This window comes from Sordaria macrospora, chromosome 5 (genome assembly GCF_033870435.1).
Source record: "Sordaria macrospora chromosome 5, complete sequence".
NCBI classification, from domain to species: domain Eukaryota; kingdom Fungi; phylum Ascomycota; class Sordariomycetes; order Sordariales; family Sordariaceae; genus Sordaria; species Sordaria macrospora.
Genome location: NC_089375.1, coordinates 2,679,187 through 2,704,028, shown reverse-complemented (window position 1 = coordinate 2,704,028; position 24,842 = coordinate 2,679,187). Strand labels below are relative to the sequence as shown.

The 24,842-nt window shown below is 52.1% G+C and overlaps 9 protein-coding genes and 3 non-coding genes across 12 annotated transcripts; 7 read left to right on the top strand and 5 right to left on the bottom strand.

Annotated features, from left to right (window-relative positions):
- Window positions 1–36: 36 nt before the first annotated feature.
- On the top strand, window positions 37–2,266 carry SMAC4_02334 (uncharacterized protein). Its single transcript, XM_066089753.1, has 2 exons — window positions 37–389; window positions 631–2,266. The coding sequence occupies exons 1-2, from the start codon at window positions 209–211 to the stop codon at window positions 1,908–1,910; spliced, it is 1,461 nt and encodes a 486-aa protein (XP_065947227.1). The 5' UTR covers window positions 37–208; the 3' UTR covers window positions 1,911–2,266.
- Window positions 2,267–2,323: 57 nt separating this feature from the next.
- Window positions 2,324–3,652, bottom strand: SMAC4_02333 (uncharacterized protein; the record flags this gene model as incomplete). The annotated part of the gene is made up of 1 exon (XM_066089752.1): window positions 2,324–3,652. One exon carries the CDS (start codon window positions 3,650–3,652, stop codon window positions 2,324–2,326), a length of 1,329 nt encoding a protein of 442 aa, XP_065947226.1.
- Window positions 3,653–3,994: 342 nt separating this feature from the next.
- Window positions 3,995–7,667, top strand: SMAC4_02332 (uncharacterized protein). The gene is made up of 3 exons (XM_003350612.2): window positions 3,995–5,043; window positions 5,099–6,211; window positions 6,270–7,667. Exons 1-3 carry the CDS (start codon window positions 5,041–5,043, stop codon window positions 7,548–7,550), a joined length of 2,397 nt encoding a protein of 798 aa, XP_003350660.1. The 5' UTR covers window positions 3,995–5,040; the 3' UTR covers window positions 7,551–7,667.
- An 892-nt stretch (window positions 7,668–8,559) lies between these two features.
- Window positions 8,560–8,775, bottom strand: SMAC4_02331 (uncharacterized protein; the record flags this gene model as incomplete). The annotated part of the gene is made up of 1 exon (XM_003350611.1): window positions 8,560–8,775. One exon carries the CDS (start codon window positions 8,773–8,775, stop codon window positions 8,560–8,562), a length of 216 nt encoding a protein of 71 aa, XP_003350659.1.
- A 1,328-nt stretch (window positions 8,776–10,103) lies between these two features.
- On the bottom strand, window positions 10,104–11,280 carry SMAC4_02330 (uncharacterized protein; the record flags this gene model as incomplete). Its single annotated transcript, XM_003350610.2, has 2 exons — window positions 10,104–10,176; window positions 10,244–11,280. The coding sequence occupies 2 exons, from the start codon at window positions 11,278–11,280 to the stop codon at window positions 10,104–10,106; spliced, it is 1,110 nt and encodes a 369-aa protein (XP_003350658.2).
- Window positions 11,281–11,692: 412 nt separating this feature from the next.
- SMAC4_02329 (uncharacterized protein) lies at window positions 11,693–13,161 on the top strand. The gene is made up of 2 exons (XM_003350609.2): window positions 11,693–12,102; window positions 12,167–13,161. The coding sequence occupies exons 1-2, from the start codon at window positions 11,906–11,908 to the stop codon at window positions 12,846–12,848; spliced, it is 879 nt and encodes a 292-aa protein (XP_003350657.1). The 5' UTR covers window positions 11,693–11,905; the 3' UTR covers window positions 12,849–13,161.
- Window positions 13,162–13,495: 334 nt separating this feature from the next.
- Window positions 13,496–13,581, top strand: SMAC4_13843. Its single transcript is given in 2 exon segments — window positions 13,496–13,532; window positions 13,547–13,581. It is a non-coding gene; the product is annotated as a tRNA-His (tRNA).
- A 480-nt stretch (window positions 13,582–14,061) lies between these two features.
- SMAC4_13842 lies at window positions 14,062–14,167 on the top strand. Its single transcript has 2 exons — window positions 14,062–14,099; window positions 14,126–14,167. It is a non-coding gene; the product is annotated as a tRNA-Leu (tRNA).
- A 502-nt stretch (window positions 14,168–14,669) lies between these two features.
- SMAC4_13841 lies at window positions 14,670–14,755 on the bottom strand. Its single transcript is given in 2 exon segments — window positions 14,670–14,704; window positions 14,719–14,755. It is a non-coding gene; the product is annotated as a tRNA-His (tRNA).
- A 2,257-nt stretch (window positions 14,756–17,012) lies between these two features.
- SMAC4_02328 (uncharacterized protein) lies at window positions 17,013–18,569 on the top strand. The gene is made up of 2 exons (XM_003350608.3): window positions 17,013–18,060; window positions 18,120–18,569. The coding sequence occupies exons 1-2, from the start codon at window positions 17,026–17,028 to the stop codon at window positions 18,519–18,521; spliced, it is 1,437 nt and encodes a 478-aa protein (XP_003350656.2). The 5' UTR covers window positions 17,013–17,025; the 3' UTR covers window positions 18,522–18,569.
- Window positions 18,570–18,757: 188 nt separating this feature from the next.
- Window positions 18,758–21,653, bottom strand: SMAC4_02327 (uncharacterized protein; the record flags this gene model as incomplete). The annotated part of the gene is made up of 4 exons (XM_066089751.1): window positions 18,758–20,316; window positions 20,366–20,417; window positions 20,472–20,849; window positions 20,903–21,653. The coding sequence occupies 4 exons, from the start codon at window positions 21,651–21,653 to the stop codon at window positions 18,945–18,947; spliced, it is 2,553 nt and encodes an 850-aa protein (XP_065947225.1). The 3' UTR covers window positions 18,758–18,944.
- A 920-nt stretch (window positions 21,654–22,573) lies between these two features.
- SMAC4_02326 (uncharacterized protein) lies at window positions 22,574–24,522 on the top strand. Its single transcript, XM_003350606.2, has 3 exons — window positions 22,574–23,067; window positions 23,144–24,020; window positions 24,085–24,522. The coding sequence occupies exons 1-3, from the start codon at window positions 23,059–23,061 to the stop codon at window positions 24,477–24,479; spliced, it is 1,281 nt and encodes a 426-aa protein (XP_003350654.1). The 5' UTR covers window positions 22,574–23,058; the 3' UTR covers window positions 24,480–24,522.
- Window positions 24,523–24,842: the final 320 nt, after the last annotated feature.

The following is a 24,842-nucleotide window of genomic DNA, read 5'->3' as shown; positions in this document are numbered from 1 at the left end:
GCGGATCGCGGATCGTGACGTTTTGACACCACTGTCACATACAGCCTGCATACAATAACGGAGAGACGGCGATCCCATCTTTCCCCCGGCCCCCCCCCCCCCCCCCCCCCCTCCGCTCATCTCCCCATCCCACCTTTTTACATCACTATATCAAAGTCTCACACTCATATATTACTCCATTTGCGCACAAGCCACACAAAAAGAAAATATGACTTCATCCTCGTCAACGATTATCCGTATCCCCCGGACCGATACCGATCAGGAGGATGACTTCATCCTGGGCGAGGTTACCCACTCGGGAACCGGAGGATCATCCGCGAGGGGATCGAGCAAACCGCTAAATTTCAAGATTGTTGCTACGGAGGGTGAAGAGCCGTATGCGCTCACTCGTAAGTCTTTTTGAAACCTCGTCGTTATTTTCGCTGTTTATTTAGGGGGTTATGCATCCATTATATCTATCATATGGAATTATGCAGGGACTGTTCTCATTGCCCATGTATGCATAATAACCCCATGATGCGTGCAGTTTGATTTCAGATCACAATTTGTGTCGAGATGACTGTTGTAGAAAGAACAAACTTCGGTTCAAGAACGTACATGATATAAGTCCCTTGACTAACACGCCTACAGTAAAACATGACCAAATCAACTCCCTCCGCGCCAGCAGCAGTTCCTGCACCCCCACAGAGTGGGAATCCATCCTTTCCTCCCTCTTCATAACAGCCTCACCAGTAGCAGACATCGAAGCCGGCGCCGAGGTAGAATCCCGCGGCAAAAAGAAGTCCATCGCCATCACCATCCGCCGTCGCGTAGCCGGCATCAACCAACGACTAGGCGCATTGACCCTATCTCACTCACCCTCCTCCGAGATCCAGCTCTTCGACTGGTGTTTGCAACTCGCCATCTCGCGGCAGACCGCACTCTCTTCCCTATCCACCTCCGCAGCACAGGTAGCGGAGCTCGAGGCTCGCATCGCTGATTTGAAGAGTCAGTTGGAGGAACTCACGCGGTCGAAGGTTGAGCAGGAGACGGAGCTGTTGCAGAAGTTTAGGGCGCTGTTGAATGAGAAGAAGTCGAAAATTCGTCAACAGCAACAGGAACTGAGTAGAGTAAGACCTAGCTCGCAAGACGGGTTGTCGGGTGTAATTGAGAGTGCGAGGGGTAAGTCCGGAGTGAAGGTCTCCAAAAATCAACTAGACAAAGACGAAGAAGAGGAAGAGGAAGAAGATGGCGGCATCAAGATTGGCAGGATAGGAGGAGGGCGCTCAACAGCAGGAACAGCAAAAAAAAGAACAGCCCGCGTCTCCAGACCAGGAAAACGAAAGGCCACCAAAGACGTATCATCAGACGAGGACGACGATGACAACGATGGAGAACCCGAAAAGATAGATGTCGACTCGCCAGAGTCAGAGCCGGAACCGTCCTCCAAGACCATGGGACAGTCATCCTCTAGCAAGACCCTTGACGTCGAAGACGACACTGATAGCAATAACGACGAAGACGAGGCCGAAGAGGAAAACGGCAAAATCTCAGGTCGCGAAACTCCAGACCGCGACGATGACGAAACAGCCAGCGAACCCGATGAGATGGATGAGACAGTAGAAGCGGGAGAGAAGGATCTTGATGTTGGTGGCTCGCCTGCTTCGCCACCACCGCCGTCGCCGTCGCGATTGGCGACGAGGGGGAAAGGACATGCGGCATCATCGAAAACGACAATGACTCCTCAGAAAAAGATGACTACGGCGGCTCCTACTGCAGGAAAGGGGAAGGCAAAGGAAACGCCGACAAAGCCAACGCCGGTTTCACATGCTAAGAGGGCGGGAGCAACGGCTACGAGAGCTTCTCAGCCTGCTGTTGCTGCTGCTAAGACTGTGGATGGGAGTGAGACTGAGAGTGATGATGAGTTGTGAGTAGCGAGTGGACTATGGCATGCAACAATTTCTCCAAATATATATATTGGCGAGATGAGACCATGCATGCCTGCAATTTGTTCTTTATGTGTATTAGCAGTGTGCTTGTCCAGACTTTTCTATGAATGTATACCATGTGTCTCTCAAGACTCTCCAAGCATCGTGTCTGCTTTGGACAATAGACCAGACATCCAAATTCCTTTGGGGGTTCGTTTCACGTTCTCTCTCGGTGTTATGTTATGTTAGGTGTTGCCCTTCTATGTTGTGAGTTTGCTTAGGCCCAATGGACACCTCAACCAGTGTAGGGAGAAGAACATCACCATCATCATCGTCATCCCCTCATCAATCATCTACTTCTTGACAGCTAGAAGAAGTGTTCCATAACCTCCAGGTGGAAATCTCTCAGTCATTCCCTATTTCAACACCGTCGTTCCATTCCCATTAGCCTGTTGCCCCCCTCCGACAGCCGCAGTAGCAGCAGCCTTCGAAGGCAACACCGGTATCCTCCTCCCGTAATTGCCCAACGCCAACTTAGTCCCGCACGTCAAACACTCCGCGCCCTCGGGCACCTCGCAAAAGATGCTCAGACAAATACTGCACACGAACCCGGTATCAACCACATTTCGATGGCAAAAACACGCCGCCCGGAAATCCACCGAGTCCGCGCTGGGCGTAACCAACAGATCCGCCACGCTGGCATTGCTCCCGAGGAACTTCTGTCCCTTATTTCCTCCTCCCTTAGCCGCTGCTGCAGCATTCGCAGCCTTTTCATTCGCCTTATCCTCTTTCTTCGCCTGTTGCTGCGAGCGTTGATTGCCTGCAGCCGCCAACCCCTGCGGCGCACTCCCGCTGCCGAAACCAAACATCAGGTACTGCAATAGCCCTCTCGGCTCCTGCGCCCGGATGAACGTGCCGCGCGTGATGTAGCTCGCCTGCTGCAGGAACGTCGCGCTGCCCCGCAGCGCCAGCGTGTCGATGGCGATGCGCGCGTGCGCCGCTGCGAACACCGCGTTCATGGTCGGGATGTACTGCGAGGGTGAGCTGTCACTTACGCTGACCACCAGGATGCGCGCGTGCAGCCCCGCCAAACCACCCCCGCCCACGCCGGGGAGCGAAGCGCCGTTGCCGCCGCCTGGGCCGGCGCCCGAGGTTGTGGAAACGGAGGACTTGCTGGCTGAATTGGGGGTTGGGCCGGTGGAGTTGCTTGCCGGGGCGAAGAGGAGGGCGGTTTTGTTGATGTGCGAGAGGGCGAGGGTCAGAGCGCCGGAGATTTGCGTGGTAGTCGTGGAGGTGATGTCTTCGGTTGTTGTGGCGGTTATGAGCGAGCGCAGGGAGGAGAGGAGGGAGCGCTCGATTTGGGCGAAGAGAGGGTATTTGTTCGCGGGCGGTGGTGGTTGTTGTTTATTTGTGGTAAAGGAAGCGTCGCGCATCTCGATGTCGTCGTTCGGGTTTTGCGGTTTTCGTTGCCCGTGGGGGTTTTGGTCGGGTGCTGTTGGGTAGAGCCATACTGCGCGGTTGGTGTGTGATGCTATCAGTGCTACTTGGTTGGAGTTATTGAAGGCTAAATGGGAGTTGACAAATATTAGGATGTTGGCGAGCGCTTTGGTGAGGGGGAGGACATCGTTGAGGGCGGCCCAGGCGCGTGGGTTGGTGTCGATGATTATGGTGTAGAGGGAGGGGATGTCGTCGGTGTTATAAATTTCGTAGTGTTCGGAGGCATCGACAGCGTCTTGGACCGTCATCTTGAAGATGATCTGGCAGTGACAGCCTCGAACTCGTTTCAGGGCTGGTGTCTCGTAGAGCTATAGCATGGGTCGAGGCTGGGTGATGTGCTGTCGACCCTTTGTCGCCGCGATAGTCTACTCGATGCGCCGATGCTCGTAGGAAGCTCGTCTTTGTGCTTAAATGCAGCGACAGAGGGTAGCTATGCGGGTGTTCCGTTGTGTAATTCTCGTCGTGATGTCTGTCTTCCGAATTGGCTGGCGCAAGAGGACCTTAGGGTTCTCGTCGATGTTGGGTGCGATAACGTAAATGGAGAAATGCGATAACGGCCTGGGTTGCATGCGAAACGCGATACAAAGAAGGCGGAAAGAATCCTGGTCAATTGAGCACACGCTGCCACGTGACAATTCGCTAGTGCATAACCTTAAGTCGTGATTAAACAAATAGCCGGAATGCAATTAGGATAAAGATATGCAGTTAAACAGAGCCAGCTCTTTCCATCCGCGCCTCTTATTGGTTAGATATACCCTCCCTTCTTGCTAAATGATATTGTCTTCGTTTTGACATCTCCGTCACCTCCCTTTGCTCATCTTCTCCTCTTGCTGCCACATCCGTCTCCCGTTCAACAACTAAGAATCGGAAACCAAAACCTCGAGTAAATTGACAGACGCGCAGGGTGCGCAACACTTTCGCAACAACAACGAGGATGTCGTTCCTTTTTATCCATTCACACCGTCGTATCTTCCATTTCCGCCAGCCTCACATATCGAATGAGACGATGTCAATCAACGCTATTGGTTTTGCTGCGGACTGAAAGTGAACCAACCCACGTGGAAATGGAGCTGAACCCCGACTTCGCTAGTCTTAAAGCCGGCACAAGGTCTCTCAGCCGCAACTCAGGATCGGGTCCAGACCTCACCAGATTTCAATAAATCCATTCCATTCCTTTCAACACTGCCCAATGACACCCCACATTGTGGATGCTCCCTCTTTTGGAGTTTGGGGCGTTCAAGCTACTATCAACAAGTGCCGAGGGTTTTCTTGAGAATGATGGTGCAAGACTTACGACCGAGTGGCTTGAAGTCACCAGCTGTAAGGTTGAAAGGCTGTCCTCGGTCTGTCCGTAGTCGATAGTCGGATCTTGGATTGTTAGGGGTCTCCCTGGCGGCGACAACTCTGCCTTGGAGGCCTGTGGCTCAAGACTATCATCGGTAGGTTCTGTGAGGATCCGAGGAGGAGAACTAGAAGTATATATAAGGAAGGGACAGCCAGGTCGGTAGGGAGTAGACAATACTGAAGCTTCAACTTGAATCACTGTTCTTCTCGTGCTCTTTACTCTATCCACATCCATTTTCCTTATCAGTTACAGTTTTTTACCACTCAGTCATCACCAAATATCATCCTAATCATGGTGAGCTTTACAGTTCTTCACTCTCAAAGGCACCCTTTACTTATACGAGACACAGGACTCCTTCAAGGCCGGCGACATCATCGAGTCCGGCAGCTCCATCAAGTCCAAGAACGGCAAATACGAGCTTGTCTTTCAGGACGACGGAAACTTTGTCCTCTACGAGGTGTCCCACAAACGGCCACTTTGGAGCTCTAATACCACCAGTTCCTACCGCAAGGCTTCCAAGGGTCTCTTGCAGGACGACGGCAACCTCAGACTTTTCGACGACGACAACGGAGAAGTATGGTCAAGCCATACCGGGGGTAGGGGCGACGCGAGCACCGTGTTGACTGTGCAGGATGATGGCAATGTCCGACTCATGTCGGGCGAAAACCAGCTCTGGGCCACCAACACGGCACAGAAGGAGCCGGAGAAGCCTGCGAACCCTGAAGTGGGAGCCAAGGACCGTCTCACCGCTGGCGAGGAGTTGACCAAGGACCAACGCAGATCCTCTCCCAGCGGCGAATACACCCTGATCATGCAGGCTGACAACAACCTGGTCCTCTACAAGAAGGACAAAGGTCCGATCTGGGCCAGAGGCAAGACTGCCGGAAATTCTGCCGAAAAGCTCGTCTTCCGTGGAGACGGAGAGCTGGAACTGCTCACATGGTCAGGCGCTCAGAAATGGGTGACTGGCACTGCTGGTAGAGGCAACAGCGACTCCTTCTTCGCGGTCAGAGACGATGGCAACATGGTCATCTCGACTGACGGCCAGATTGTCTGGTCATCGAAGACGGGCCCGGAGCTTCCTGAGGCCAAGAGAGATCGCCTCAAGGGCGGTCAAAGACTTCTCGCGGGAGAGGCGCTCACATCACCCAACGGCAGGTTCACTCTTACCTTCCAGAATGACGGCAACTTTGTCCTTTATGAGGGCAGCGAGCCCAGGTGGGCTTCAGGCGGTCATTCCTATGGACAAGGTGGAGGCTGGCTTCTGTTGACTACCGACGGCAATATGACTTCATTCGAGGACGACCAATCTTCTCAGTGGTCATCTCGAACAAGATACAGACGCACTGGAGGAGATTGCGAGCTAATCATCCAAGATAACGGTGCTGCGGTGCTAAAGCTCGACGGTGTCACCACCTGGGCTGTCAATGGAGGCTCCGCAACAACATACGAACCCCGTGATGTAAGTACCTCTACCTATTACCCTCTCTGAAACAAAAGTAGACTGACATCTTATGCAGTTCTCCCCTGTCACATCCGGTGACAAAATCAGCCCCGGACAGTACCTGGCTGCCGGTCAATCCATCACCTCCAACAACGGCGACATGATCGCAACGCTGGATGAAAACGGCCAATTTGTTGTTCGCTACACCAAGACAGGAGACTCCATCATCGTTTCCACCAATCCCCGCAAGGAAACCGCTACGAAGCTGACCGTCGGCTACAACGACGACGTGATCCTCTGGGGTGAAAACGGAACCAAGATCTGGCAAGCCTCCAACAACATCGACAAATATGCCATGCATTATGACGACGATGACAGGGAGCGCTTCTTTAGCCGCGAAAGAAACGGCGGTCTCATTCTCAGCAACAACGGCAAATTGAGGCTCTACGGCTCCGGCTGGCCAAATGACCTGATCTGGACCAGCGGCCGTTCCTTCGCCGGATTTTCGGGCAAAAGAATCTCGCAGCTGAAGCCCGGCGAGATCCTCGTCATCGGTCAGAACTTGCTCTCCGACAACGGCGACCACGAGCTCTCGCTCCTGCCCTCCGGCAACCTCCGCATCCGCAACACCCGCTTCAACACCAGCGTCTACTACTTCACCAACGACGACACCAGACTCACCGACGCGCACTACCTCGAATTCGGCCAAGACCACGTCCTCGAGGTCCGCGGCGAGACCAACGGCATGATCTGGCGCTCCTCTAACCGCAAGTACGAGCCACCGCAACGTCGCGAGGGTGACCGTCACGACAGCGGGAGTCGCAGAATCGACCCTCCGCGCTTCATCCTCGACAATCGCGCCTCGGCCTACATCAACGCCGTCGACTACCAGTACCGCGCCGACTACAACGCCTGGCGCATCACCGACCTCGAGTCCTGCCTTAACCCTGTGAAGCCTACTTCTTTTGGCGACACCCTCCGCCCGAATTTCACCATGAAGCCCGAGCACATCCTGACCAGCAACAGCGGCGAGTACATGGCGAAGTTCAACAACAAGGGCGAGTTTGCGCTCATTTGCAATACGGATAACAGCCACGGGTCGGCAAGACGGGGCGATATCATGTGGCGGGCTAAGGGCGCGGCGAGTTCAAATTCGGTTTGGGTCACGGGCGATGGCAACTTGTGTGTTGGCGACGAGGAGAAGCAGAAGGTTAAGTGGCAGAGTGAGACGGCTGGTTCTGGGACGGAGCCAAGGTTGGTGGTGCAGGATGATGGGAACATGTGCCTCTATGCGGGCGGGAAGTGCGCGTGGCATAGTAATACCGCTGGAGGGTGGAGGAGGGATTATGATTACTAGGGGGTGGTTATTCCTAGGTGGTGATGTCGTTGGTGTGCAAGTAGGCAGGATATGAGGAAGATTAGCGTCTTGGATAGTAATGCGACTGCAATTTTTGTGTTAAACCTTCAGTTGCCCTAAAGATCTGTCTTTCCCAAGACTAGAGATGAACACCTTAGACACTGGGTGTGTCGTAGGTACCTGCCTTAACAAGGAAGCCGGGAAATTAAACAAGCCTACGGACCACACCCACAGCTTCCCATGGGTATTCTCGAGAAACATCGAGATAACCCATTATCAATTACCTAGCCAGTCTACCGGTCTTCCTTGTATGCCATCAACATGATTCCGTCCAGCTCAGAAGGTGATGATGCCTTTGATTCAGAATGTTTGCTTGCTCAGGGATTAGTAAACAAAGCCCATGAAGACGGGACCCTAACCCTGCTGCTTGGCACAACCCGGCGACCTGAAGATGAAGGGCGTCCCCGATGCTCGCGGATACAGTCCAGCGTTTCAGATCTAAGATTCAGGAGGTAGATAGACTGAATTGGAGGAGCTTCGGTCCTGGCTGTATCTCATGGCTGTTTTTCGTATATAAAAAGGTTCTCTCAATCATTCTGCCTCGCTCCCTTTTCCTCCTTCTTTTCACGAGTGTCCTTCCCTTTTTTGCGAACGAGAAAACCGAGAAGACACCATCCAGCAAAACGGCACAGGGGCAACAACAGCAAAGAGCAAAGTCGAGGTAAAGGATCGCTCAATGTATTCGTTTGTTTTCTCCTTCGGATTCTCCTGTGGCTAGTTCTCCCGTCGCTGTTGATCACGGGCTCCGACCCCCTTTTCTCCTATCCCCTTTTCTTTACTTTTTCCTCTTTCTGTCCATGGCCCCTTATATATCGCATCTTCCACAATCCCATCAAACCAATACTCACTTCCGTCAACAGACCCCAGAACCTATCCCCCACAGTCTCTGCAACTCCATCTCCCATCTTACACTTCCTATCCCTATCACCATTCTCACGTCTTCAAAGTCTCAGTACTTGGAAGCGCATCCCGAACAACAAAACTCCGGCCCGACATTTCCCTGATCTTGATTCAACTCCTGGCCCTCCTCATTAGCGCTGTTAGCGTTGTTCCTGACGATGGTCTTGTGGCCGTCGCGGCACCAGGCGCAAAGAGACTGGCCGGCTGGGGCGGTGGCGGTGCAGCCGCATGAGTTGCCTGAGGTCTTGTGAGCGCAGTCGGGCATTGTGGTGTTTGTTTGGTGTGGTTGGTGGGTGCGTTATAGTAGTCGTGGAAGTTGTTGAAATTGGTAGGTGGGCTTTGGTTTGTAGCTGCAGTAGGTACTCGATCGGAGTGGCTGACTGATGTCGATGATACTGGATTTGGAATTTGTGGCAGTCAAGGGTGTGTCGGCCGATGGAGTTATATAGCCGAGGCTTGTTGCTGGTTGGAGTTGTTTAATGGGCTCCCGTGGTAACGAGGGTGGAAAAAACGAGCGGCTACAGAACGATTTCTGTTTGACGGTGATTTTATGAATCACGAAGGGAATGAATGATGCATTTGTCCTCGGTTCCTCCGTAAAAGTGAAGCAAAAGCTGAAAGTTGGCGAACAAGTAACCCTCAATCAATGTGTGTGTTTGGTGGTGGTGGTGGTGGGGCTGGATAATAATCCAAATGAGCGTTAAGCGCTAAGTAAGATGAGAACTTTCCAATTTCGGCTACCATGTAATGGGCAATGGAGATCTTCGGGTTGTTTGCCGGGTGCCGTCGATCGTGGGATCCCACGGTAAGGACGGAAATACATTTGCTCTCATGGGACATCGGGACATTGGGGACGAAAGTCATCGCCGCATAGTTACGGATTCGGAAATTTTCCCTATGTGATCATACTACCGTAATTATGCGTGATGGAGATTGTGTGTTTTCCATCTTGGGTGGCAGTGGGCGGCTGCTCGGTACCGAGATGCTGGCCGACAGCGGGAGGCCAAAAAGTTATAAAATGCCATCCATCTCCTTTTGGTTTGCCATTGTCGGAGGTCTGATGTACCCTCGCCGAACATAAGATTGCCATGACAATGAGAATACTCACTTGCCTTACGAAGAGTCATTGAACTCGCGACTCTTCGTGTGGAGGCAGAAAATTCATATATCTTTGTGTCAAACGAATAAGAAAAGGGTGAGTACTCGTTTACGTGATACCGGAATCCCATAACGTCGTCGTGGCCATGATTTCATAACCTCGTGTAGCCTTCTCTTTCCCACTAGCGCGAGCTGATGTTCCGTCCAGATACATGCCACGATGTCCTCCCCATTTCGAGTCCTGCAGATATTGTTGGTCAATACTAGGAATTACTAGCCTTACAGAGTCCCTGACCATGCGACTGACTGCCACTGGAACACATGATTAAGACTGGAACAACAAAAGAAGAAAAAGAAGTGCAAACCCCATAAAACAAAACTCCTGCACGTCAAAAAGCCCCGGTGAAAAGAAAACCGCAAAGCAAACCCAGTCAGAAATATCCCTAGTATTGATAGTTCATCGTGATTCGACGAGTATCATCACCTATAGGACACCTAGCCCTGGTGATCATTGTGCCCACGAATCTCGGGAAGAAGCTGGGCGGCAAGCTGAGCATCGACGGAGTTGCTGCTCACAGAATGGCATGTTAGCTTCCACAAATATCGAGGAGAAAATAAGGGTTTCTTTTCCCTACTCTTCGTCTTCGTCGTCGTCGTCGTCATCATCGTCACCCTCCTCCTCGGCTGATAGCTGACCGCCCTGAGACTCTTCCACTGCATCATGCTGCTGCATCTCGTGGGGATGGCCAATTCCTTGGAGGTCCTGAGTTCCCTCCATATCCGCCACTGGGACAGCCGTTCTCATGCCTAATTGCATGCCCGTAAACTGGGCGTTCTGGTGAGCCATCTCCGTCTGGTCTGGGGCAGCATGCTGTTGCTGATCAGCTCCGACAACAGGAGTCCCGTTGATGTTACTGCTCTCCCCGGCTTCTGGTCCCGCAGAGATGGCCTTAGCCTTGCGCTTCCGGTTGGGGGTAGGGCCCGTATACAGCGAGCAGGCTGACGTGTTGTCGAACCACTTGCAGTTCGAACAGCTGTTATGGAAACTCCCTGGCAAGATCCGACAGACTATAAAAGGACCCAAGGCATTTTTGGTGCGGCGATCAGCACAGTGGGTGCACTGCTCCGGGGCATCTATGCCGCGTGAGTGAATGAGCAGACCGTTGACGTAACTAGGCCGCTGAGAGGCAATGTGGCGGGCCGTGATCCATCCGGTGACAAAGTAGATGTACTCGCGGGTGGGACAGTCGTTAAAGATGGCCCGCTGGGTATCGTGAACGAGAGAGTCTGCAGTCAGGGCGTCCTTAATTCGGATGGCGACAGCCGGCAGGGGCTGCTCCTCCTTGGCCGCGTTCCATGCCTTGACCAGCGGGTTGTCCTGGTAGTCACCGTCCTTGACTGTCCTATTTGGACGACCGGGAGGACGGCCGCGACGTTTCTTGGGGAACGCCGCTGGAAGCTCTCCTCCTCCTTCTCCATTTCCTCCTCTGCCCTGGGTGATATCTCGGCCTTCCCCCTGAATAGCAGTTAATGGCCCAGGGGTCCCCGTCTCCGTCACGGGAGAAGCGATGGTGTGTGCGTTCGTGTTGGGATTCCCGGGCACGGCCGACGCGAGAGCATGGTCTTGGGATTGCGCCCCGACCTCTGCTACGCCGGCTCCCGAGTCTGCCATGGACGTGATGTCGAGATGGGTATTCGAGAACCAAGTTCGATGATGAGCCAATTGGAGGTGAGGGCGATATGCTGGGGATGCCTACAAGAAAGGTCGTGATGTTCTCCTGCCCCGAGGCTCTATTTTGTACGGAAGTACTACAAGCCAAGCGGCGAGAATGTTCTTGAGTCCCCCAGTGCGCACGAGCCAAGCTCACAGGCCTCGCGTGTCTTGGCAGGAGAGCCTAGACTGCGATAGGCTTGAACCCCCCCCGGGGAGGTGCGTAATGGGGCGCTTCTGCCGTCGCTGCAACCTGGAACTGCCTTGTGCTCCAGTGAAACCCCCGCTGATGTTCCTGCAACAACCGCCAACTTTACCATACCTCAACCTCAACCTCAACCTTGCCTTCAACCACCTCATCCTTGCCCTGACAAGACGTCCATCCATCGACATCACGGTCATGTATTTTCGTTCGGCTGTTTCTTTGCTCTGTATTTGACTTTCATATACCCTGCTGCCTCTTGTTCATTGCATTGTCGTTTCTTGCTGGTGGCCTGCCGCAACACCTCGGTCGTTGGGTCCACGATAAGATAGCGTAACCGCGGCATCTCCAAGTCAACAAACAGGCCACCGCCAACCATCAACCATGTCGAATCCCAACGCCCTTCTCCTTCTCGCCGACCACATCAAGCTGTCGCTTCTTGAAAGGCAACGGGCAAAGACCCTGGAGCTGTCCAGCGACACCCAAGATGGCCACATTTCGCGATCACTTGACCAATTTCGCGAGGGGCTTGAATCTCTCCGAGCTGAACATCAGCGCCTCCAAGAAGCCGGTGACGAAGCGTATGCTTTGCCCTCTTTTTGCCTCTCGATAGTAGTAGTCACTAACATGGACACATCCATTTAGAAAGGCCTCGACGCTGAATGATACCCTCTCGTCGCTCCAAAAGCAATTCGACGATCTCACCTCCCAATTCCATGGCTACGCTTCGCCTGCCACCACCTCAACACTCACCCAACCCAATGATCCTTCTCTTGCCGGAGATTTTGCCCATGCCCAATCGTCGAAACCCGTAGCACCGTCCACGACTACTCCTCCGCCCATTGAGCGTCGTGCCTCCAAGACCGTCCGTTTCTCGTCACCCAACAGTGACCTCGAAGCCCAAGCCCCTGCCGCCTCCAAGTCTGCTCGCTCTCAACTACTTCCATACCGCGATGACCCCGTCTTGAACGACGACACTGCCGGCTATCGCGACGCCATCGACGGGCAAGACATGGACAACGTTCAGGTCCACGCCTATCACCAGCGGATTCTGGAAGAGCAGGACGCCCAGCTTGACGCTCTAGGAGCGAGCATCTCACGGCAGCGCGAGCTGAGTATGCAAATTGGCGACGAGTTGGACAGCCAGGTTATGATCCTAGATGAGAGCGAAAGAGCGGTGGATAGGCATCAAAACACGTTGGATCGGGCAAGAGATCGGGTCGGACGCTTCGCGAGGGCAGCAAGCAACAGTGGGGAGGGGAAGCAGATGGGCATCATTCTGGCATTGATCATCATCTTGGTGCTTCTGATCATTATTACCAAGTGATTATGGGGCTAGTTTGAACGGAAAAACCCCAGGAGACATTCATCTTCGCCGGACAAGGACAGTGTCACAATTTGAAGTCCGTCAGGCGCGTGTTTCCTCGTCAGGTCAACAGGGAAAAAACATAAACGACAGGCTTTGGAGGAACGATCACCCACATTTCATCTTTTTCCTTGAATTTTGTTTGTTGGACTGGATATATTCATGGGTATTTGCATTTCACATTGGCGTGAGGCGTCGCATCATGTACAACGGTCGCTTATACAGCAAGCGCTTTTTGGTACGGGATTGACATTCAATCTTTTTCTCAAATCCGAACAACATGCACACACCACCGTGTTAACGCACATTTGTGTTGGAATCGGAATGACCTTGTCACAATGGGCTTGCTCACTCACCCGGACGGCCTACTTCATCGTCGTAGCCCGACTCGACATTTGCCATACCGGCCGCCTCCGAACAGCGACAATACTCCCTCGGACATGCAACTTCAATTACTCATGGAACGACCTGAACTTTATATTATGATATCCGTTCTGGACACGGTGGCCCTGCCCACGGCAGGATTGGCAGGTTGGAATCACACCGTCCTCGCGGTCCTCTACTGGTTCGCTCATAGTCACTACTCCAAGTCAACGAAATCAACAAAGGGGATTGTAGTATAGTGGTCAGTACTTCTCGTTGTGGTTTTTCACAGCGATCCGAGAGGACCCAGGTTCGATTCCTGGCAATCCCACATTTTTTGGCGCCTTCCACTCCATCATAACCGGGGGATAACTTTTTGGGCGTTTTCGACATGGCTATCTTGGAAAGATGTTTGGTTTCGCTTTCACGTTCCTTTTTTTTGGCGGTGGTGAGAGTTATGGGTTATTACTAACAGTATCCTTGAGGAGTGGGCTTGTTTTATTTGCTATCGAGCTATTCCAGTCGAAGAACGATGAGCATATCCGCTTGCATCCAACATCTTCAAGCAATTACTCAAAGAGTGGAATCCGTTGTCAGTGCAGAAATGTAACATTTTCCCCCCAGACCCGAAACCGCAATCAATCATAAACATCTTACTTAACTTTTGATAGTTATGAATCAAACGAGGGGAATCTCTCAGACGAATTCGAACCGAGCTGCAACTATAGATGGCGCATTCTCTTTTTCCAAGACATGTGCTGGCCCGCGATGCCGTCCTTAATGTCAATAATCGTTAAAATTCCTTCATCAAGGCAAGATGGCCGAGCGGTCTAAGGCGCCACGTTAAGGCTAACCCTTAATCTCCTCTCAGAGTTCCGTGGTCCGAAAGGGCGTGGGTTCGAATCCCACTCTTGTCAGCACTTTACATCATCACCGGGCTCAGGCGGTGGTATTCCTTTTTTTTCAATTTTTTTTTTCATTTGTTATTGTTATTTTCGTCAGACACCGTCATGAGAATCAGCGGACAAATCCGTTCGTGGAAGCATAAATGCCGATCATAAACATTTAGGAAGCTGGCTTTGACGACAGGGCCTAGAGAATGACATAGCTCAAAAGGTCAATGTTAAAATGAGGTATCGCCCGCGAAGCCGGACATTGAAAGGGAAGAAGAGTCGAGGACAAACGAATTTTGGTTGTAGCGATCCAAGAGCTTGTCGTTCAAAATATATACTCCACGATTGGAACGCTATGTATCTTCCACTATGTTATTTTATTATTGCCTTGATAAAGAATGTCAACTGAATCATAAATAACATGAAGAAACAAACATGAGCAAAACAACGAAAAAGAAAGCGCAGAAAACTCCGATTTAAAACACTAAAAAAATAGATGAAGATGAAGCCGGAAGCGTCAAAAATGTGGGATTGCCAGGAATCGAACCTGGGTCCTCTCGGATCGCTGTGAAAAACCACAACGAGAAGTACTGACCACTATACTACAATCCCTGTTGTTGAAGAGTTCGGATTCACGTACCCTCTAAGAATGCAAAGGCAAGAAATTCCAAATGTTGTCCCGGATACCAACTGGAGATACCTTCGGCGGTGTCATTCCTGTTCGCTCTTCCACATGATGGAATACCTGCTTACTCCCTTGGTTGCAATGTTTTGGTAGTTCTGTTGAAGCCTACTAAAGTGCACATGAATCCCGAATACCTGAGAATCCCAACTGACTGCCGAGAGTTAAAGGAGTGATGTGATGCGATGGCTAATCACTATGTGCGGTGTGGTGCACTCCATTCTCGTTCCTGCAAACTGCAGCGCGCTGACTGATGTCACCACTGATCCCATGACCAAAGGAGAAGGAAACCCTCAGGAGACTCAATCCCAAAAAGCCCAAAACACCAAGCTATTTCCCCTTACCTGTAGTAACGTTATTTGTCTATCTTTACTAGATTAGCAGCTTCGTTGAAATGTATGGGGGCTTACGGATAGCAGTGCTGAATGGAGTCTTTTCGCCAAGACTCATGCCCCTTTGGAATAGGAACCAAAAGCGGAAAGTCGAGAGAGTGAGATGTTATTAGTGCTGATATTTGGTGGAGGTGAGGTGGGCGAGAGGAAGAGGTAAAAACGCCATTTTAGCAGGTAGGAGTCAAGGGTGATGGCGAAAATACGGAGAGGAAAAAAAAAGCGAAAGGTGTAGGTAGGTAGTGGTAGGTACAAGAAGGAGAGAGAAGCTCATGATGGCTCGCTGAAAGATATATCAATCAGTACCCTCCCTCATATTTCTTTCCCGAGCGAGAAAAGGGAAAAAAAAAAAAAAAAACCCCCACAAAAAAAAAAAGTTGTTTTCTCAGAACACCTACTCAACGGGCTCTCGTGGCGTCCAGCCAACGATGGATACCTCTCTAAAATACGAAGAAAGAATCCGTACACAGAAGCGGTGCATGGTCCCCTTCGGCAAAGGACGCAGGAATTGCTTAGGCCAGGCGCTGGCAACGGCGGAGCTGTACTCGACTTTCGGCAACATCTTTTGGCGGTTTGATGATGTGATGGTGGAGGAGGGGGTGATGAGGGAGGATCTGGGGCTGGTGGAGTTGTTTTTGGGGTATCATCCCAAGGAGGCGAGGAAACTAAGGATCTTGAGGGGGGAAAACTGTGTGACGGGTGTGGCGTTGTGTTGATTGGATTATTGGATGAACCATTCTTCGGATGAAGAACGCTTGATTGAATCAAAGAAGGTATTGACCGGCGTTATATGTGGAAACATGTGTATTGGAAGACGTGTGTGCCTAAACACGGCCATCTACTCTTCGCAAACCATATGGAGTTGAGAATGCAAGAAATGTGAGAATTAATGTTGGGATTCGGATGTAAGTGAAAAGAGCCGGAAGAATCTTTGGGAAGAGGAAATAACCTTGAGATTATTTTCAGAAGTGGATTGACCTCATCTGATCACTCCTGAAAGAAGCCCAACTTGATCCACACTCACTTGAGTTCATCCTGTCAATCGACTCGTTTTGACAAGTTCCCTCTACGTTTGACCTGCCGTCAATGATGTCAATTTCGAGAACTTGGCTATTCACAGCCAGCTTATCGTTCTCGATTTCATGAGCTGTCCGCCTCCACTATGTCACCTCCATCAAAGCATACAGCAACCTCAACATCACAAGCCGTGAACGCGGACACTACGCTCTCAATGTCGCAATTCCACTCCCGTTTGAGCCGCAAACACTCTCGTTACACACAGCCAGCCTTTGCTTTCCTCAATTTAGGTAGCAATAAAGGCAGCAATACTTCTCTCCAGTAGTGTACACGCAGAAAGAGTGGTGTGCTGGCAGTAGGCCTCTCCCGCGCCAAGACTTTGCATGCTCTTGATTGAATGGGACTCACAGGCGACCGTTCTCTCACTGGCCGTTTGTTCGCCCATGATTATCCCCGGAGCAATCATCTCCTAGCATGCTAGAGGCGTGTCTCTCTGCACTTGTTGACTGCCTCCATATGTATGGAGATAAGCCGCCTCCAGATTTCCCCCATACATACCTGTAGTTTTTGGAGGCGGAAGGCCCGCGATGTCTCCTCGTCAGCCTCAGAACCAAACGGACGGCCGGGCCTCAAGCGGCAAGTAACCCTTCTGATGCAACGGAGAGTATGTCGAGAACCGCGTACTTCGGTTTTTCATGGCGCTGAATGGAAGACGGCCGAACGGAAAGGAGTTGTCAAAGTCTTGCGAGGGATGAAGCGATGGATGGGTATATGAACCTCGATCTCCTTCTTCGATGTCCATCCTCATCCCCATCAGCAAAGAACTTCTGCCTCTTCAAGGAGATACCATTCTGTCCAAGCCCTTTCTGCCACATCCAGCAAAAATCACAGCCAAAATGCTGATAGCCATTCTTGCCCTTCTCTCCTTCCTCTTGGCCTTCGGCCTCCACCACGTCCTATCCCACCAAACCCGCCTCTTGCACCAAATCTTCAACCAAACCATCTTCAACACCTTCCAGCTTGCTCGTCTTATTGGCCCTCCAAACCCCAACGACTCACTGACAATTCCCGACCCCATTTCTGATTCAACCTCCGTCTCTAAAATACCAGCGGCCCAAGCGCTAGCCACCAAGCGCGTCAACTACGCCCGTTCCGTTATCGATTTCTCATATGCCGGGCCCAAACTCGATTTGGAAAACCGCCTTAGTCTCCGCGCCCTGGCCAACTCCCGTCTAGTTACGGCGTTCGGCATCAACACGTCGCTCACCAGTTCGTCGGTCACCGTCCATCAGGAGTTTCGCAAGTTGGCGAATGCGTCAATCAGCAAAAGTAATGCAGATTGGCAGAAGCTTTATGAAGTGGCCATGAACTTTCTTCGGGTGAATGAAGCCGGCCAGGATATGGTTCGCTTGGCAGAGTGTGTTCGATGCCTGTGCTTTGTTGTCGTTCTGGTCTCACAGTTTGGGGCAGACCTTACGAAGCTTGATGAGGGCTTAGTAAAGAAGGTTACTGATGAGATCAATGCGCAATGGCTGAGGAGTAAGGTGAATGATGGGACTTTGAGGAGGTCGGCGAGATTGAGTCACTATCTTTACACCCTTTTTGAAGATCCAGAGAAATCGGTTGTTGAGGGTGCAACTATCAGCTCAACGCAGGCACTTGGATTGATCATGCCGCAGTACGAGACACTGTGGCGTGTAGTGCTCCTCACCTATGTCACTGCGTACCACCGGCAGTCTGATAGGCGGAGTTTGAAGAAAAGAGTCAGAGATGTTCCAGTGTGTTTGGGGAACGCTGCCAAGGAGAAGGAGGCACTCAAGTTAGCAAAGGTACGTCCCAAGTTCAGAACTTTACCGGAACATGCCACTGACACTCACCGTCTCTCCAGGAGGGCCTGCGTCTCTACCCATCCAACAACAGAATCTATCGTGCTGTCCCTGGCCCTGAACCTCCAATTTTGGTTTCAGCAGATGTTCAAGCATGCCATCGTGACCTCGCTGTCTGGGGTCTCGACGCTCTTGAGTTTCGACCGGAGCGGTTTGACAATCTCGCACCTCTCCAGAACGAAGCCTACTTCCCTTTCTCTCTAGGCTCCCATAAATGCCCGGCTATCAGCGGCTTCGGGAACAGGATGGTTACTATGCTCGTGGTCTCCATGGGAAGGGCTCTTTCTCCAGAAACTGGAAGGCTGAATTTCAGAGATGCTAAACTGGACGACGACACTAGAACGTCTTTGCCGACTGGGCGGGACGAGATGGAAAAATGGTCCTGGGATCGGACATATGTTTAGCGAAGCTAGCAAGAGGCTCAGGAGAGCTGAACGTTCTGTGTGTTAGCAACGCGCCCTAAAAACACCAGCGGCAGGCCCGCGGGCTTTGAAATGAATGTCAATGTACTGCTTGCTGTGTATGTACTGTTCTCAATACTGTTCCCAATCTGGCCCATCCTTTTCCCACCCAGACCTTGCATACTGCGTGCTTCTTCTGGCCTACCCACGTTCCCGACACCAACGCGAACCCCCTATACCGTTGGCTTTTCGAAGGGTATCGTAATATCAGGTCGTTTCTCCAGGCATCCTTATGCTGGCTTCATTCCCATCACCCCTTTCAAATCATTTCCCCCATTCCTAACCTTTCTGTGTCCGTAGCTTATCACCTCATCTTCCTCGTACCTCATCCATTCTCGTGACGTCCGACAAAGTTTCGTTTGCTTATCACCGGATCACGTCACCTTCTCTATCGATGCCTTCCAAGCTCTCCAAGATATCACTACCACCAAGCATGCCTACCCCTCCGGTTGTGGCTTTCTTGTCCGCCGTCCATACCTCATGAAATTTGACGCTCTTATCGCTCGATGCAACCATAATGCAGCCTTCCATCACGGTGCGGCTTGAGCCTCGCGCCCTACTACCGCTGTTCCCCGATTTGCGAGCATCATTAGGTCCGCCGGGATAAGGAATGGCATAAAGAGCTCGGTGCTCTCCAGCCCAGGGGATAGCAGCAACTTGGCGGCAGTCAGGCCAGGAGAAGACAGCAATCCGCACCGAGTGTTCCGGTTGAGCGTAGCCAAAGGTAGCGGCAATCTCCCGTCGGGTCGTCGACCAGATCAGACTTGTGACTTGCGCAGCCACAGATATAGTTGCAAGGGCGGCGCCGGAAGTTGTATGAAAGAAATGAATGCACTTATCGTTTGATCCGCCACCAGTTGCCACTAATCCATCCTGCCACGGACAAAAGGCGATTGCTTTGACTGCAGCTCTATGCATCCACCTATACCTTTCGTCTCCTGGCTTGAGGATTGGGATCACATTGGCGGGCCTTTGGGTTGTGCGAATCTCCGTGGCAATCTCTGTCGCTGACGAACTCTGTGAAACTCCTTGCGTGTGAGAGTGGTGCGAAATGTCAGTTTGCCGTACGCGTCCCATGTTACGGCGTGCGTAGTTCATGTCTAAAACTTTTTGCGTTTCGAACAGACAACACAAGTTGTCATTTCCTCCTGTAGCGAAGCGATCGCCAGCGGGGGACCAGGATAGGCCACAAATCTGTTGAGAGTGTATGTCAATGCGGGCCAGTAGCGTCAACTGTCCTTGCCAGTTGTGTCGCTCAACTTCCCACCTGTCCGGCCATTCAACAGAATAGTACCAAACGCGGCCTGCCTCATCTCCCACTAGCAGATCCTCAGTGACAACGAGCACACCGGGTTTGAAGGGAGAGCTAGAAGGCCGCATGGTGCATGATGGTTTCCAACTCAAGCAAGCAATAGGTGAAGGATGAAGAACCTCAAAACGCGGAGTTGGGGCAGCACGTGAGGTTTCCGGGTCTGCATCGTCGAGCAAAGACATCAGTCCTAAAGTTTTGTTAGACCGACCGTATGCCAAAATAGCTTTGCGGCCATCTGTCGAAGAGAATGCCACACTGGTTAAATGGCAGTCCTCTTGGGTTCCGGCATTGAGCAGCCGAACTCCGCGGGACTCTGACCAGCCGTAGAGAAGGTCACCCAGGCCAACAGCTAGGGTCCGAGAAGTGGCGGAATAGGAAAGAATTGAGCAGTAGAAATCGTCTCGTAAGTTGGGGGCATCGAGTACCCTACAGTACGTTAGCATGATCGAAGACATGGAGGGACGGGACCACCTACTTGAAAGGAGCGGCGGGCAATGATCGGTTCTCTTGTTTCTTTTTCTGCTGCTCTGAGGCTTAGTTAGCCGATGCGTCCTGTCTTTGCATTACTCTGCGATACTCACTTGGACACAATCCTTCCTTGACCCACTCTGTTCCATTCCATTGTGTGTGTGACTTGCTGGACCTTTTCTCTCTGCTTTCGCTTTGGTGGGGAAGGATGTTGACGTCCAAAACTCGGGCCGCGCGGTCGAGTTCCAAGGCAGTCGCCAATCGGGCTTCATGTCTCTCAAGTTCCTCCTCGACTTTCGGCTTGATAGTTGGGAATGAGGTCCGGAAGAGCCTGGCGTTTGTCCCACTCCTCATCAAATGGCCACGGCCGTTGTTAACTGCTGTCTCTGCGGGCGGAGCAAGACCGCCAACGGCCCAAATTGAGCCAAGGCTAAATTGTCTGTCTCGGCCGGTACTTGCGTTGGTGTTGACAGGACTAAGGACGCTGCCTACTGAACAATCTAGTTAGCATTTATGCAAGACATATAGTCTTAAATAGTCTTACCTCTGTTCCGACTTGCTGCTCTATCAGAGCGTGATCGTGTGTTAAGGTCGAAGGGGCTGGTTGCCACTACTCTCCGATGACTAGAAAAGGCATCCTCAGTGGCTGAGTTGTGACGGAGGAGTTTCTCGGGAGTGGTCAACTCGTGCGGCGACTTGCTGGTGCGGAACCTTTCAACAGTGTTTGACGAGAGGGTCCTCGAGGGTATGAAGCGATCAGGAACACCCCGGCTTTGTATCTTAGAGCTTCGCCGTGGTATTTTGGAGCCTAAATCGGAAGCAAAGAAGGACGTAAGAGCTGGACGAGGGCGAATTGAGCTCCTGGGCAATGGCGCGGGCTTATGGCGCTTCCTAGGGCTTTCGTCGTCCGGACACTCGATGTCTACTGCTCCTGTGCCAAGCACACCAGCATGTCTTCCCTTGTCACTGTAGGCTTCTAGTTTGTACTCCTGATCTGAGGTGTTCTTATCGTCAGACTCGGACAAGTTTTCCTGATCTGAGAGATTCCCATCACCCAGTCTCCACAGATAGTCGGCCTCAATGAGTGTCCTTTTCTTGTGAGGGGTGATGGGAGTCGGGGGAGCCGAGCCATAGCCAGAGTCAGATGAGCTGTGAGGGGACTCCTGAGGCGAGCCACATATGTGATATTGACGCTGGGCTTCTTGGAGCAGGGGAAACGGCGTGTGAAATGTCATTGTGCTTGTGGGGCCGGGGACGAAGGCTCGAGAGCCACGGTTGCTGTTGTCGTTGCCCATAGCGAAGATACAGCCGACTATATACTGAATGAGTTGTTGATGATAGCACGAGTAGCAGACCTCGAGTGAGAAAAGGATAAGGTGGGAAAGAATGCTTTAGTGAAGCGACCCCATCAAGTCCGAGACGACGAAGGTTGTCGAAGCTGAAGTGACGAGATAGCTCGATGAAGTCGACCGGATGATGTGATAGAGATGGTGATGATATCTGAGAGAACCTGCTGTTAACGAAGGGCGTGTGGAGCGATAGAGATGGGCGAGCTGTGTGCGAGAACCTGGACGAGAAGTGATACTCGTCGTCGGTGTGCTCGAACGGTGCTCGATTTGCCGTCCGAGATTAATAACCGTATCCAGATGCTGGTATGGTTAGTAGTGCTGCTGCTGTGCTGGTGGAAGCGTAGTAATAATTACGAATGCGTGTTCCTAGGGAGAAGCAGTAGGAAAAGAAAATGGAGTCGAGGAGGCGTATTTGGAGGTTGGCGATGAAGGTTGAGCGTCAGCAGTTTTCTGTGAGGGAGGACTGATGTCGAAACCGAGAAAGCGTCACCTAGTAGACGTCCACGCCGGCCATTTCAAGAGAATGATGAAGCGCAATGTCCTAGTGAAGTGGGCGTTTGCCTGTGAGCGCAAGAACGACCCCCGGGGATGAAGCGGATCGTGATGATGAAAGTTTGGTTGGTCAATCTCGAAGGTTCAAGGGGAAGGAGGAAAGTTTGCTGAGGTCAGTCAGGTCAGTCAGGCAGAGTGGACTCACTCATGAGATGAACACTCAGCAATCAATGAGGCACAATAGTTCAAACAGGCAGGCAGGATCGGTTGATTGGAAAAAGCCTGTCATCCCAAGTCTGGACAATAGGAAAGAACGACCCTGAGTGGGCAGAGGGCGAGTGAATGCAGCAAGACCATGCCGAGACCGGCGGGACTGGAGTGGACATTTTGACTGCAGTCCACCGAAGTGTTGGTCACTCTTCCAGATTCAGAAGGCACGATGCTCAACGTGGGTCTCAATGATAGTTGTGGTTCGGCAAGTACCATGAGTGCATCAAGGGCCAGACGTCAAAACACAAAGACGGGAGTTGAAAGGTGGAAGGAGGACCTGAATGAGAGGATGGGTGTGGAAGTCGTTCCTGCATGATGTTGTTGTATGCGACATCCACGATAAGCCCGACAAGCCCCACTTGTTCTGGAGCTGTCTTGCCAAGCCTCCCATACAGGCCGGGGTTCTCCAGGTAATTTACGGTAACGCTACACCAACATGGGCATAGCGTTACTGTTAGCAGTTGCCTGCCCCGTGCTGTCCTCCCCGACGTCACCTCAACAAAGGCAACGGAACATGTCCCTTTGAAGCAAAGCCCCGACCCCCATTCCAAACCCCTGAACCAACCGGTTGACAGTCGAGAGTAGTATCATGGCCGATGTAAGACACCACCGGACTCCAGTCTAGACAGACACTAGCTTGGCAGGCTGTTGACTGATGGGGAGGCGCATCCCAGCAAGGCGGATCCAACCACGGCATAGCCCGCACCTCGAGAACGCGCACCGAAGAGCAGCGCCAGAAGGACCTCGAGCGCATCAAGGACTACTGCAGCCTTGAGGACCAGGTGCGCGACCACGCCGCAAAGAACGACTACTCCCCCGACGTCTTCGCCCTCACCTCCAAGCTCCTGCGCCTCAATCCCGAGTACTACACAGTATGGAACGTCCGCAGGCGCTGCCTAATCTCTGGATTATTGTCCAAGCCTTTGCCTGGCTCCTCGCCCTCGAAGGCGTCGCCGACTTCTTCTCCGACCGCCACTATCACAACCTCTTCCGCCGACTTCTTCTCCTCTTTGTCGACCGAGACCCCGCCCGCCCCCGAGTCCCAGACAACTGGGAAGAGTGGTACAACAGCTGAGGAGGACGAGCAGGATGAAGAGCAGAGGCAGCAGACGCGGCAGCAGGACCAGCTGAACGACCAACAAATACTCCAAAAGGAACTACACTTCACCATCCCGCTGCTCCTCGAATCGCCAAAATGCTACTGGATTTGGAGTTACCGGTTATGGATTTTGAAGCAGGTGATTGAGAGACTGCCGGTCCCAGTAGCGCGAAAGATTTGGGAGGATGAGTTGGGCTTGACCTCCAAGATGCTCCTGCGAGATCAACGTAACTTCCACGCCTGGGGATACAGGCGGCACGTGGTTGATCAGCTGGAGAGTCCAGAGCTGGAAGGCAAGAGCCTGGTCGAGTCGGAGTTCGAGTTCACGACCAAGAAGATCGAACAGAACCTCTCCAACTTTTCCGCCTGGCACTCGCGCAGCAAGCTTATCCCGCGGTTGCTGGATGAGAGGAACGCAGATGATGAAGCGAGGAAAGCGTTCTTTGAGGAGGGTAAGTGTGCCCCTCATTGTCAGTCGAAAACCAATCCATCGAAACTGACACTTATCTCTCCCAGAACTTGGCAAAATCGGCGAAGCAATCAACGTCGGTCCCGACGATCAATCCCTCTGGTACTACCACCAATTTCTCATGCTGAACCTCGTCAGCTTCGTCGGGCACCCGACCATCACGCCCGCCTTCACGCAAGAGGAGCGTGTCACGTACCTGCGACGCGAGATCGAGGGGATCCAGGAGCTGCTGGAGGACTACGACGACGCCAAGCTGATTTACGAGGCGTTGTTCGACTATACCCTTTATCTCTGTCAGCTGCAGGAACGGAAGCCGAACGAGCAGGAAGAGGAGGACTTGAGGAGTTGGTTGGGAAGCTTGAAAAAGCTGGATCCCATGCGCAGTGGACGGTGGGCGGATTTGGAGAGGGATTTGGGGTTGAGGGTTACCAGGGAGGTGTAGCCAAAGGCGGAAAGGTTTAAGGGGGGAAATATGTGCATGGGTTGTGTAATGGCAGGTACCAAATAGATCCCAACTACTGTGAAGGCGCCGTCCAAATTGATCATTGATATTCAAAAAGAGCAACGCGCCCAGCGCAATGTACATGTGCAATTGACCGATGCTTCATGCACGGACTTACATTCTGCACAAGGAGTGTGCAACCTTCCCGATACCAGACCTACACGTGGGACGTTTGGTACAGCATGGCATCCACGAGTCTACGACATGCTCTCCCGTCTTCCATCTCATCTTTCCCATGCAAATGACCAATGTGTCGTGTGTTGATGTGAGTCATCTCGAGGTCACGAGCCTTCTGGTTACCTC

Excerpts from the sequence above, each read along its gene's own strand:
- SMAC4_02329 (XM_003350609.2), top strand. The coding sequence starts at position 11,906 with ATGTCGAATCCCAACGCCCTTCTCCTTCTCGCCGACCACATCAAGCTG. Across the intron at positions 12,103-12,166 it reads CAAGAAGCCGGTGACGAAGC|AAAGGCCTCGACGCTGAATG; the intron begins GTATGCTTTGCC and ends ACATCCATTTAG.
- SMAC4_02326 (XM_003350606.2), top strand. Across the intron at positions 24,021-24,084 it reads GAAAGCGTTCTTTGAGGAGG|AACTTGGCAAAATCGGCGAA; the intron begins GTAAGTGTGCCC and ends TATCTCTCCCAG.
- SMAC4_02332 (XM_003350612.2), top strand. Across the intron at positions 6,212-6,269 it reads CAACATACGAACCCCGTGAT|TTCTCCCCTGTCACATCCGG; the intron begins GTAAGTACCTCT and ends CATCTTATGCAG.
- SMAC4_02334 (XM_066089753.1), top strand. The coding sequence starts at position 209 with ATGACTTCATCCTCGTCAACGATTATCCGTATCCCCCGGACCGATACC. Across the intron at positions 390-630 it reads AGAGCCGTATGCGCTCACTC|TAAAACATGACCAAATCAAC; the intron begins GTAAGTCTTTTT and ends ACACGCCTACAG.
- SMAC4_02328 (XM_003350608.3), top strand. The coding sequence starts at position 17,026 with ATGTCCATCCTCATCCCCATCAGCAAAGAACTTCTGCCTCTTCAAGGA. Across the intron at positions 18,061-18,119 it reads AGGCACTCAAGTTAGCAAAG|GAGGGCCTGCGTCTCTACCC; the intron begins GTACGTCCCAAG and ends CCGTCTCTCCAG.